The sequence below is a fragment of the Diplotaxodon limnothrissa genome, linkage group LG6, assembly GCF_057381915.1.
Source record: "Diplotaxodon limnothrissa isolate DT_005_m linkage group LG6, D_limnothrissa_male_GT1.1, whole genome shotgun sequence".
NCBI lineage: Eukaryota > Metazoa > Chordata > Actinopteri > Cichliformes > Cichlidae > Diplotaxodon > Diplotaxodon limnothrissa.
The window spans coordinates 11,903,520-11,917,421 of record NC_140601.1 but is presented as its reverse complement, the minus strand read 5'-3'; the positions used below and the strand labels follow the sequence as shown (position 1 = coordinate 11,917,421).

Genomic DNA, 13,902 nt, shown 5'->3' with positions numbered 1-13,902 from the left:
CAGCCTAATTATATTTGGCCCGCGAAGCCATACCAAATTACTATTAGAGCTGGCCTACTGGTATTATACAGCTAATATATATATATTGTTTAGTATTAAGTTTTGCTTGTTCCATATTCAGTTTTTCAGCAAAACTTGTTTGAGTCCATAAGAAAAGATTCATTCTTATACCTGGGGGAAGATTTTTTTTTCAATAAATATTAATGTTAGCCCGCGACCTTGTTCCAGTTTTGAATTTTGGCCCACTGTGTATTTGAGTTTGACACCCCTGCTCTAACTACACAAACAGACTGCATGAATTCAGATACCACCATGTAGTATTTCATTTATTATGCTGTAGTAACAAGTGGTACACTTACTGGAAATGACATTTGCAATGGTTGACTGATATTTGCAACATCTGCAAATTGCAAATATCATGTCAAAAATAGAAACATTTTAACTTAGACTAAACAAATGCCTAGTGGCAGCTAACAAGCATCTGTTGGTGGCAAGCTTGTTAGCACTGACATCGTCATTGTGGCTGATGATATTTTGTACTTATGCAACAGCTTTTGGTGGATTTTTTTTCTCTACAGCTCTTATAGATAACCATTTCCGGGTAGTTCAATTCTGTTGAATTGTCTGTTTAGCTATCAGTTATGCTCATCAGTTCCAGTTGCCCTTATGGTGCAATCTGATGATATCAGTCCATGTACCTGAGGAGGAATATAGTAGCACAGTTTTCAGCGTGGATATGAAAACTACTTTTATTTTTCTTGTAGAAAAAGTTCTCTCTCACAAGTAACTTTGTAACATAGGCATGTGTGCATATATGGAGTATGAGCATCAGAATGATGCATACATAGCTGATAGTTGAATATGAGGTATTATTGTGTTTTTCATGTGATGACTGCTAAGCAGGAGCATTCATGATGACTTATATGTTTCTTTTTATTTCAGTTCACATTAAAGGGACAAGCTGTGTGTCATTTTATTTGTTTATTTGCTGAAAACGTCTTCAATAAAGGAGCCCTCTCTCAACTCCAGATGCATTTTATGAATGGACACATTCTTCAAGACGGCATGCTGACATCCATTTTGAGGTCCCAAAAAAGAAAAATGTGAATAAAAATATCATAAAAGTAAAAACAAAAAACAATATGGTAGGATTCAAATTTAGAATTTTTGAGTATTTTATCAAGTGTGCTATAAAGAATTAACTACTGAGTTAATAAATTGTAGTTGCATTTTATTAAATTTATGACAGCAGCCATGCCTGCCCTGTAAGCATCCTGACAGATTACTGCCTGCAGGCAGTAATCTGTCAGGATGCTTTTGACAATGTGTTATTTCGTTGTTAGATGACACATGACTTCCTCAAAAGGCACCTGTTATGCAAATAACATGAAAACGCTGCAGAAATATGATACAAGAATAACACGCCTTCGTCTGACACCAAACACAGGCATTCAGTCTCAGCTACGTTTCTCTTTTTACTTTATTTATCCTTTATGAAATGCTTCATGTAATGCATCATTTCTCCTTTATGAAATAATAACAGTATTTCAGCAGCTCAACTGCTAAAATGCTTTTAAAACACTTTTTCATTAGGCTTAGAAATTCTTCACTGGTGTGCTGTTTGAACCTCTGCTGTCTGCATTCAAGGTCTGAAGTGTTGGGCTTGATGATGCTTGTACAGCTTTGCTCTGCTCACTGTGTAGTCTCATCTCATCTGGGCCATGATGGTCGTCTTACATTATACAGTTTTGCAGGCAGATAAAAGACACCATTATTTGTTAAAGATAAAGAAATTGTTTTGCATGTAAAGAAAAGCATTTCACTCTCACATTGACAGAATGCTGTTTCGTGTCAAAGCACTGTGCAGATATCATTTGGGGCCAGGGGAATTTTTCCAACCTCAGAAACGAGTGTCATAGTTTGCATTTCCAGGTAGGTCAGCCCTGGGCAACATTTACTTTGTATATTCATTTTGATTTCTTTGTTCTCTTTAGTCATGCAATAAAAATCAGATAAGGGCAGCCTGACGTCTACTTCGATCACACAAACATTACATAGAAGTAAGTCGTGGATAGGTACGGACTTTGAGCTTTACTTTACTTCATTACATATTTATATTTATTACATAAAATTATACTACAGTATATTTCAAAATAACTAACCAGTCAAATGTGACACGTTTGTGATCTTTAGAATCCCCGTACAGCGTACAAACAGAGGCAACCACATTTTAAGCACAACTTTAAAAATAAAAACATTTTATAAAAGTTTGGCCTTATTTGACCCGAAGAAGAGATCAGATGCCCATATTATTCCCTAAAGGTATACTGTATATACTGTGAATTTAAACAATGGCAGTAAGAAACCGTTTTCGATACCTCTGCACGAATGATCAGTTTCATCAAAACCTTCTAGGAAAGAATTGAGAAATAGCAGAATATTTTTTGACATATAGTCTTTGTTTAGGTTCCCCATACAAATATTTAGTACGGGTTTATATATTTCATTTTTAAAACGTTAATTAAAACACTAAATACATACATTTAGGATACTTTGTTTCTAATTGTAGTGTTTGGAAAATCCTCACAAGCGAACAGTTGGAAGTGTTTGGAGTGAAAAATATCAATTGTTAGAAATTTGTTCTAAATATAATTTCAAGATGATTTCCTGCCGACTGAGTTCATTGCGAATAAGCGGAAGAGACTGGATTGACGCGGGCGGTGCTCAGACTCGGCGTGACTTCAGGTAAACTCTGCACTGGGAGGTCCCCTGTCTGCGACCACACCGTTTAGGAACTCTTTGGAGTTTATCTGCGTAAAATCTGTTTATAAAGACAAAAGCGTAGAAGACCGCTTTTCACAAACAAGCGGATGGAAATCAAGGAACAACGCAACCTACGTGGGTTTCCCGTGTTGAATAAACTTTCCATCCACGCTTTACTTCGTGCTCCGATTTAATGCCCAACAAAAACAGGTGAGCACAGAATGATGTTATTACGTGAAAGGATTATTCTGGAATAAAGAAAAGTTCTCCTGATAAGACAAAGTCGGCTTGCATGCTTCGAGAAATTTCACCGAACGCGGAAATGATGGCTAAACGCCTACATTTATGGTGTCTGTAGTTTTTCCGTCTGCATAGCGGTTTCCGTTTGATCAGCAAACGTAGAGGGGGATTCACAAACGGCACACACTGCCGGTGTTCTGGAGAACAGGGCGATTCTAAATGTTAGCTGCACGAGGCTGGACACGGATGACCCATATGTAGGTCGAATGCTGATTGATTGATAAGTGGGCCGGAATAAGGAAGATCAACACAGATCTAAAAGTACAGCATGAAATGCACAGGCAGTGGTGGAGTGCATATTTTTTCATTGTTTTTGAACCCTCTTTTTCGCTTCTGTTTTTTGTTTGTTTGGACATCACTCATCTGTGCAGCTAGACTAACACTACACGTTGACTTCCTCATTGGAGTGTGGTGATCTCTAAAATGGAAAAAAGGCCAAGAGTTGCTCCTAGGCTTAATATTTTGTTATAAACAGCGAAAACAAGCAGAACTATTGTACACACCTGATTACCACAGTTTTCAAGTGTTATATTACAAGTGGAAGTGTTCTCTGCATTACACTCTATGAGTGTCTGTAGACTGCTTTCTGTCTACATCCGCTCCAGCATAAAACAAGTTATCAGGTTCAGTAGCCTATGTAAAACATTTCACTGAACCTAAAATACAGAATCTTTAACAGTGTACTCTGGACAGGGGCGTTTTTAGCGTTTTTAGCCCATTTCTGGCTAAAGCACCCCCAAAGATTTCTTACTTTTTTGACAATATTTGGTACAGGATATTGTCTTTTGTGTGTGTGTGATACACTACAAAAAATATAGAAAGCATGCAGTACTTGGTTGAGATGTAATATTTTAACAACAAAAGTATAGATACCCCCCTCCCAAAATGGTTTGTTCCAGCTCGCCTTGCCCCTGCTCTGGCTCTTGTGCCCTACGTGGTGTGCGATATTGCATATTTTGGTATCGATCCGATACCAAGTAAATACGGGCCAGTATCGCCGATACCATTACCGATACTTTTCAATAAATAAGGTGGATGCCTCATTGAATTGCTAAATCACAATTAATTTTCATGACCTTAAGTGTTTTTTGTGATTTTTTTCCTTTTGTATTATTAATTACTTAAAACCCAGGACATAATTAGGAGAAATCATTTATTTATAATTAAATAAAAAAATGCTTTATTATTGTGGCGGGCCATGGTCTGCGATGCTGCTGCAGAGGAGATGGACTCACCTTCACTGCATCTACAATGATGCCTCACCGGCTTAAAACCTGTGCGCTGCTTGTGCTGTTGTTGTTTTTGGTGTTGATGTGTACAGCTGGCAGCAGGATGGCTGCAGCCATTAAATGTAGGCTATAGTTACAGCAACCGGGTGATCACTGTAAGGGTGGACAGCGCGCGGCTTCGGGCGAGCCGGAGGCTGGCGCGCCAGCGGGACCTGCCAAGCTGGAGATGAAGGTCGAGGTGCGCGGGGGTCCTGCCTGGCCCTGAATGCTGTCCGCCCAGCTGCCTCTGAGCCCTGGCTCACTTCCACTGCTGCTGCGCCGCCGCTGCTTGCCACATGGGTGGCCATCAGGCCAGCTCCCGGGCTTCCGCTGGAGTCGCGGGCGACCACCAGAGTGAACACTTCCCTGTCGCTGGGCCGGGGCATGGGGCGCCGATGGTCCGGGCCGATTCCCTCGCCTGCTCGCGGGGTGGGGTGAAGCGGGCGATGGGGGTATGTGGCAGGGCGTGTTCTGTGATGCCGCTGCAGGTTTGGTGGTGGTGATGTGTACGGCTGCCAGCGGGAGAGCTGCAGCGGTTGAATGAACTGTTACAGCAACCGTGTGATTATTGAGCGCAACACCGAAATATAAGGGGGGGGGGAAGCAAAGTGTTTACTGCTGACACAGGAGCGGCGAGTCCAGCGACCTGGCTGTTTCGTTTTTGCCGAAAGCACAGCATAGCATAGCAAACAAGCAGAACTGTCAAACAAAACATAACATAAAAGAATCGATCTAACCAGGCTAGTATCGATCCGATACCGATCCCGACTTGGGATTGATACTATCGATATTTGGATCAATCCGCCCACCACTAGCCCTCACTGCCAGACCGATAGTCGCTGAGATGCAGAGGAGCGGAGGTGTAAGTGCCTGCCTTAAAACAGGACATATTAGCTGCATTTAACCTTCAGTTACTCTTTATATAGTTAGGTAGGAGTCAGACCATGTTTCTTTTTAGCTGAAAAACATTACACCCGAGTAACCTGCAGTGTTGAAAACGTGTTTTCCGATGATGTTTGCTACCCTACAATCCGTCCTGCTCTGTAGTAAAATAAGCGACAGTTGACGGTCCTGTTGCTCCCATTGAAATGTATAAAGCCTATTTAAAATCTAAAACTTAAAAGTGTCTGTAGCCTGCTGTTGTTACCACTGTCCTGTTTGAAAAGGAATGAGAGAAGCCGGTTATTTTGTCATATGTGCCGATATTAAACCCAAGGTACTTATCAGCTAACTGACTGCATTCCCATTAGCCTTAACTCCTGTTGTGTGTGTGTGTACAGAGAGACAGTCACGTTCATAATGGATATAAGGAAGTTTTTTCAAAAAAGTAGCCACATTTAGTTAAAAGTGTAAGATCAAATTATCCGTCAATAAAGGATAATGTTGGATCAGTGTTTCAGTATTTATATCTTTTATTAGATGTTCATGTGTTTGGTTATTTGCCTTTTGGTTGAAAGTACATTGAGAAGGGACTTTAATAGTGATTTCAATAGTATTTTTTTCATATTAATTTAACTTTTTTCATTCAATACAATCTATTTGTGTATGATTGTCAGTCCAAAGAGGGAGAGAGGAAAGAGGGGAACGTGAGGAGAAAGTACAAGGTCAGGAAGAACCAGGTAAGAAAACAGACAGGGAACAGTGACAGGCAAAACAGAAACTGTTAAACTGCTTGAGAGAGTTGACCACGAAACAGTGATAGATTTTCCAACCTCAAGGTGAGGCGACATAGGTTAAAATGATATAAAAAATCTGCAGAGCCATATTAGTAGTATCTGCAGTAAAGAGCTTTTCATACATTGTACCATAGGCACAGTTGTCTCCATTTTTATAATTTTTTTAATTAATATTTTGTACATTTCAAGGACTCTTCTATTTTTGGAGTGTATTTTTTATGTATCTGTATTATATTATACATACACTTTAAAAGTGAATCTCTGTCCAAAAAATGCATTCAGTTTACTTTTTACTCACTGTGAGCATCATTCATTATTCTCCCCCAGTAATTAAGGTTAGGATATGTATTTTTTTTTTTATTCCAATCCATTTTTCTTTTGCAGCATTTAAATAACCTTTGTCAGATTTGATGGTTTTGATACAGACTTTTCAAATAACTGTTTTGGTTTTCTTTCACAAATGTGGGGATTAGATTTTTTTTTAGAATTGAATATTGATTTATTGATTAGCATTCAAATATCTCAGTGAAAACAGAATAAAGATCTACCACAAAGCAAGAAACCAAGACAAGGCTAATGAAAAGGTATTGGCTGAAGCATATGCTTATTAAATTGTGTTAAAATGTACAAAACAGTGATCTCATGTTTTGAGACTTGATGAATTTAAGAATCTTATTATTTAATAAAGAAATTTGCAGACTTGCACAGAGATGGTAAAATTATGATGACTGATAACGAAGACGAAGACAACAGTCGATGAGGACAGGGAGGAACAGGGGTTTAAATGCACCAAGGAGACAATCAGAGAGAACTCGGGACAACTGGAGACATTTAGGGATACAGGGACTGACAGAGACAGGGAAGAAGTCTCATTGTGACAAGTAAAGTTTATCTTGCTTGGCTGGGCAGCTCTCCTGGTGCTCAGCACCCCCAAAGCCCTGATCCTAGAATCGCCCCTGACTCTGGATGTTGCTTCTGTATTGACTGTTAAGATATTTGACTTCATAAATGAATGGCAAGGGTAGAGGGTTTTTAGAAATTGCCAAAGCTTTCTGAGTCATTATCTACCGCGTATGTTGCAAAAAAAATTTTCCGAATGTGACCCTGCCCTGTAACATAGAGATGTACTGAATGTGTTTTGGTTTTGTGAAAAATTAGTTTTCAAAAAAGAAACTGTGAAATACATGAAGTTGACATCAAGTGACGATGAGCTGGTCCTGATGTTTCTGAACCAGAAAAGGAAGAAAGAGATTCTGGCTATGTCTAGTTCTCACCAGAAGCAACCATCAAACCATGAGATTTTCATCTGAGGAGGCAAACAAATAGGTTCAGTGAGCCGATTGACCCCGAATCGCGTCTAGCTGTGTGTCTGAGTTAAAATAGAATTATTTCCGAATTGTATATTCAACACGATGAGCGCATTTGTTGCCAAGTGCAGTGGTCTGATTAGGTTAAAGCTGTTTATTCGTGTCCAAAAAAAAAAGATAAATGTCAAAACATTGTTCTGTGTGAATGGCTGCAAGAAAGAAAATAGGTGAGGCCCAAATAAATTTTTAACAAGAAATATTCACACAAATATTACACATCTGGTGTGTAAAGGCCTTTTGATAGCGAATTTGGATAGGTAACTGAGGATAGATCTGCACAGCAGTCCCACCTGACTGCTGTTTTGAGCTTTTCAAGGGCCAGCCACTCAGAAAGGTAAGCGTGTCCTTGAGAGCAATGGAAACAACTTCTTTCAGACATTAGATTAATTGGGTGACCACACTAAGGCCCAGTACGAAACAATTATTTGAACTGTGAATCATGCGGCGCTCCTTTATCACATTGAGAGTAGGGGCATGCATCGATCAGTAAATCAACAGCTTTGCTTCTATGAGCGGCCGTCTCGTGCCAAACGGGTGCAACGTCTGCATTGCTGTTGCTGTGGCACCAAAACTGTTTGTCAGGCTCCCACTTTCTTCACTTGTGAACAAGACCCAGAGATACTTGAACTCCTCCACTCCCGGGCAGTGACTCGTCCCTGACCCGGAGTGGGCAGTCTGGCCTTTTCCTACTGAGGACCATGTTCTCAGATGTGGAGGTGCTGATTGTCATTCACACTTAGCTGTGAACCCCTCATGAAGCCTGCAGAACCACATTCTCTGCAAAAAGCAGATATGAGAAATTGAGGGCTACAAAGCTGGAAGCCTTATGACTTTAGTCAAAGGAGCTTGCAAAGAAAAGCGTCTGGACTTCTTTAAGTTACTTGAAGACGTTTCACCTCTCATCCGAGAAGCTTCTTCAGTTCTAAGGTCAAATGGTGGAGAGTCCCAGATATAAACCTAGTGGGAGTATCCCCCCACAGAGGGACAAAGGACCCCCTGATGATCCTCTAATCGCCTGAGACAAGGTGTGAAACTGGGTGTGGGTCCCAATCAGCCAGAGTTTCGGGTGTGTTCATTGTGCAACCTGGCCCCACCTTATCATGCGAATTCCTGAGATCAGATGGCCCAGGATGTGAGTGGGCGTTAAGTAACTTAAAGAAGTCCAGACGCTTTTCTTTGCAAGCTCCTTTGACTACGATGACCTGGATGACTGAGAACCTTCACAGACCTTATGACTTTAATTCTGTTATTTATTAATTTGTGTATTGCTGTGTTATCAGAATACGTGCTGTACAAGTTCTCGCGATAAAATATGTTTCCTTTCTCTGTAGTTTTCATGGACAAGAAGAGGCACCTAAAAGGCATCTTCATTTGCATTGCAGCAGCAGTGATTTTCTATCTCAATTCCAACAAAGTGGTTAGGAACATTCCTTATCAACCAGCATCAGCAGAGCCACGTTGGGAGGATCCAGGACCATATCATGTGGCCTACCCACGAAACTACAAATTCATCATGGATGACACGCCTACATGTAGGACCACAACTCCTTTCCTTATTCTGATGGTTCCTGTTGCACCCGGTAATGTGGCAACTCGGGATGCCATCCGGCAGACGTGGGCAAATGAGAAGCTGGTTCTGGGTCAGCAGGTAGAGACTGTCTTCATAGTGGGCCTCCCTGGTGGAAGTGATGCTAAACATCAGCAAGAGAAGCTTCAGCAGGAGAATCAGCTGTACCATGACCTGATTCAGAGCAACTTTCAGGACAGCTACTATAATCTGACTATCAAGACTATGGTCATGCTGGAGTGGCTGGCTGCACACTGTACTAAGGCTTCCTTTGTCATGAAGATCGACTCCGATGTTATACTCAATGTCCCGAATCTGGTGAAACTGTTGGTGGATCCTAGCACAGCTAAGCAAAACTATATGACTGGGCTGGTTTGGTGGCATAGTCCTGTTTTAAGGAACCCATTTATAAAGCTCTACATGCCTCGATCTGTGATTGCTGAATCAGAGTACCCCCCGTATCCGCTCGGCTTTGCCTACGTCATGTCACTAGACCTTCCTGGGAAGATCTTGGGAGTGTCACCTGAGATCAAACCGATCTACATTGAAGATGCTTACCTCGGCATGTGTCTGAAACGCCTGGGCGTATCTCCTACTGACCCTCCAGAAGAAACAATGTTTCTTGTCAATCCCAGCCATTCTCTGAGCAGCTGCAGTCTTTCAAAGGTGATCGCTTCGACAACAACAAGCATCTTGCAAATGAATGGCTACTGGGAGAGGATCAAACGGGGAGTTCAGTGCTGAAGGTTTTCCAAAAAAGGTATTGTTTATAGGATTTTGGATCAATGGAGTGGGAACCTGAATCTGGCCAATGGTTAAAACAAAAATAAAATATTGCATATTTATTATGTGGCAAAATGGAGACACCTTTGTTACGGTACATCTTGCAAAATCTGATCATTAGGCCAAGTTAATATAATTTTCTTTCCTTTGAAAAAGGTCAATATATTTAACTGAAGCACAGAGGTTGTGAGAGGCTTTTTGTCAGGGGTTAGTATTAAGAGTACATTTATATATTTACATGTTAGATCTTTGTGGTGATATTGGATTTTCAAATGATAAAATGATATTGTAATCACTTTTTATTGAAGTCAGCCAGGCCTCCTTTATCCTCAGCTCAAGTGTGAGATGTTTAAGTTACTTTTATATCCTCTTGTATTTAACTTTAGCTCTTTTGTCTTTCTGTACTTTTTACTCTCTGTGTTTGTCTTTTATATTTGGTGTTATGGTATGGATAACACCAAAGGATATACATATAAATAAAGGATATATAGGATTTAGGATATAAATGCTGTGGTGTTTTTCCTAGTTCATGTAACATACTTGTTTCTATGTCAAGTTAAACTGATGTTATCTAAACTATGTTGCATGTATGATCTTGATGCAATGCGATATAGGAAAAGTACCACGAGTTTAAACAAACTGGCCAGTACTGGGAATACAGTTGTAGTTTCTCATACTTCCACAAGATGGCAGACTTTGATTCGATAAAATTTAAGCCACAACACTCCTAACCACTTTAAACAACAACAACAACAATTTTTATTAATCTGCTGCATATTTATCAACCCCACTCATTTAAAAGTTTGATGTAAATTTCTTCAAAACACAATTAAAATATTTACATTAAATAAAAATCATTTTATGTCTGTTTAAGTCCAATTGAAGTTTTTCATTTTTAACCAAAAATCCAGCATCAAAGAAATGTACTATGTGGTGTTTGTTTTCCAAATGAATGGAAATTTTGAATTTTTAAGGTAAAATATATAATTGTTAAACTACTTTTAATTACATTTACCTAACATTATCTGGCCATATATTTGAGAACAGTGACATTCGTCTAAAACGAGACAATTTTAAAATACAACTTTTAGCATTTAACAGACATCTAAAGAAAGGTTTAGCTCACACAGAAGGATTTAGGAATGCTGACTTGAACGCATCAGGAAGCTCGGGAGGAATGCCAGGAACCTCTTCCTCATCATTGTGTCAAGAGGAGCAACGATGCTGAGGTGAAAGGCAAGTCTGCCATTTATCCTGTCAGCCAGTGAGTTCGCTCATAAACTTCCAAAAAAACTTCCAGAACATGTTGATGAACATAACGAAGCACCAAAACCTCTGACCCATCAAGGTCAGAGTTTTAGGCAAGCACTCATGGGTACTGTGTATTAAGAACTGAATCTTTTTTGGCTCCAGTAGAAATCAACAGTGAGTACTGAAATCTTTGGTAGGTTCCAAACCTAAAAGGAGAGACGTGCATTTGATTGTCTGACACTTTTAAATATCACTTATGTGCAGTTTCATGCTTAGAATAAAGAAGTATTTCTTTCACACAGTCTGCACAACTGAGTGCTGTATTGTGCCTACAGCAGGAGCGTTAATGCTATTTGGGGAATGATGGTTTGACATCATGGATTTTCTTAAAATTTAAAGATGCTTAAAGAATATGAAAAGCATGCATGAAAGAATTACAGTCATTGTTGGCAATTTTAAAAGCAATTTTCATATTGATAAAAAGGGGGGGGAAACCGGCGAGTAACATGCTCAGAACTAATGGTCATACAATGGTTTGTCTCTGTTCCACGAGGGTAATGTGATAGGTTTGTGTTTTCATTTATCTCCAGCTCTCTGATCCATTAACTTTCTGTCAAGGCCCTGTTCTAGCTCCCGCTGACTGCAGCCTTAACCAAGAAAACAGCTAAAAATTTAAATAGCGACAATTTGTTTGTCATACTCTCTCTCCCTTCAGTATTTTATGCCTTTGGTGACACAATGAAGTGGGCACACACTGTTCCTCACAGATTTATTGATTACTTAGCACAATTACCCACCAATTTTGACTCCCAGTACCTTAAACTCTCGTTGAGGTTTTGAAGTACCAGGCTGTGGGAGCTGTTGGAGTTGATCGCACTACATGTGTTAGTGATGTCTGGCTCCAACTGATCCACACAGGGGGCCACCTGTGAGTCCTGTAAGACCAGGACCAGTAATCCCACTAGTCAAACAAACTTTAAATTTGAAGGTCACACACACATGGGTGTGCTAGTGTGAGTGTACCATACGTTTGTTGGTTTAGCACTGCTGTGCTTTTTGTCACTTTAAATGTTAAATGTTGCAACCATTTTTTTCTTCCTCCTTTTCAGACTACTTCCTGTCTCTGCCCACTAGACAGATTGTTTGAGCATGTGTCTGCGGTGTGTGCATTACTAGGCCATATATTGTGTTCCTGTTTCAGGTATAAACACAAACCCTCACAGAGACTATACAGACTTTTCAATTTGTACACTCACAACACAGGAAATTGCTCATCTTCTTCCTTCCTTTGATGCTATCAAAAAGGATTGAGTTGATGGAGCTCAGAATTATTTATTGTGTGCAGTCTTTCTCCTTCTCTCTCTGTAGCTTTGAGGAGAATTGGATATCATTTATGTTCCTAAGAAACCAAAGCCTTTCTCAGTAGTTTGGTGCGGGGTAATAGAAAGTGTGTTTTGAATTTACTGAAGCTGAGAAGAAGTTAAGCATACACAGATAAAAATAGACATACCAAATACCAATGAATGACACAATTGCTGTTTTTTCAAAGCATAAAAAGGTGACTTGCTTCACAGATAAAGGGAAACAGAGGGATTAGGATGATTTTGCTCCAGGCTAACGTGCAAACCCAATTTAAACTTCATGTCCATTTAAATCACAATGACAAGGCAAAATTGGACACTCTGAAAATATATTTTTACAATTGCTTCAATGACTTTGAAAGTACAAAATACATAAAATACTGTCCAACTGAGCTCCTCGCAGACCAGGTGTCCTTCAGACTAGCCTCCTATTCCCCCTGCAGATCGGCTGTCTGCTCTGTCACCCTGAGAAGAAAGACTGCACTGCAGGGTCATAAACTTGAGCTGGTCCTGTTTTGGCCGTAGACACACACACACACACACACACACACACACACACACACACACACCAAAAACATCCATCAGTGCATGTATCTTTAAAGCAGGTACAGTGGTTTAAGTTGCACTGATGTGCAGAATATTATGGTTTTTTTATGGGAAGTAAACCACTGAACAGATAACTATATTGAAGAGTTTTAATTGCATATGTTAAAACAGCTCTGTGCTACATGAACATGCTCCTCTACATGAAAACCACAGTGACAGAGTTAAGCCAAGCTAGTAGTATAATGAATCCAATGACAATACGAAAAGAGCTCATTTTTTTTACCTGTACAGCCCTCAAATATTGACACACTCATTTGAAAAAAATCTGGAGACAAGCTGACAGTAGAGTGAATACTCACAAACAATGTCTTGAATAATCAGGCCCCATCTTATCTTAAAGACCTCATAGAGTAATATCACCCCAGCAGAGCATTTGGCTCTCAGACTGCTAGTTTGCAATTTTGGGAGGCAGAACCTTCAGCTTTCAAACCTCTCTTCTGTGGAACCAGCTCCCAGTTTTGATTGGATAGTTTCTATACTTTTGATATTAGGCTTTAAACTAAATAAACTTAAAACACCAGTCATTAAATGCATTTAATCATTAGTTATTAATAATCGTTGGATCTCTTCCACAGTGACCTGGCAGCCTCCTGGCCCTCCCCCAGCCTGGTTCTGCCAGAGGGTTCTTCCTGTTAAAAGAGAGTTTTTCCTTTTCACTGTCACTAAGTGGTTGTTCATAACTGAAGAAACTGAATTTTTTAAAATAAAATACTTGTTTTTACAACAAGAAAACAGAAAACAAAGGCTATACGAGGCTTTTGGACAAACAACCAAGTAGTTTAAGGACAAAAGGCGGCTCTTTTGTTCTTTCTGTGCCTGGCTCTTTCTCTCACTCACACAAACACCATGGACAAACCATTAATGTGAAAGTAAGCCAGACTCTGTGGTGATTTAGGAGTAGCAGACAGTGTGAGGGTAAAGGCCAAGCTCTGGGTCTCATTCAATCTCTCTCCATTCACC

General features: G+C 39.9%; 1 protein-coding gene across 1 annotated transcript; it reads left to right on the top strand.

The window, feature by feature from the left end:
- Nucleotides 1–2,781: 2,781 nt before the first annotated feature.
- LOC146630190 (beta-1,3-galactosyltransferase 2-like) lies at nt 2,782–9,685 on the top strand. The gene is made up of 2 exons (XM_085355648.1): nt 2,782–2,973; nt 8,706–9,685. The coding sequence occupies exon 2, from the start codon at nt 8,711–8,713 to the stop codon at nt 9,683–9,685; it is 975 nt and encodes a 324-aa protein (XP_085211774.1). The 5' UTR covers nt 2,782–2,973; nt 8,706–8,710.
- Nucleotides 9,686–13,902: the final 4,217 nt, after the last annotated feature.

Bases quoted from the DNA above. Each gene is read 5' to 3' on its own strand.
- LOC146630190 (XM_085355648.1), top strand. From the start codon at position 8,711: ATGGACAAGAAGAGGCACCTAAAAGGCATCTTCATTTGCATTGCAGCA.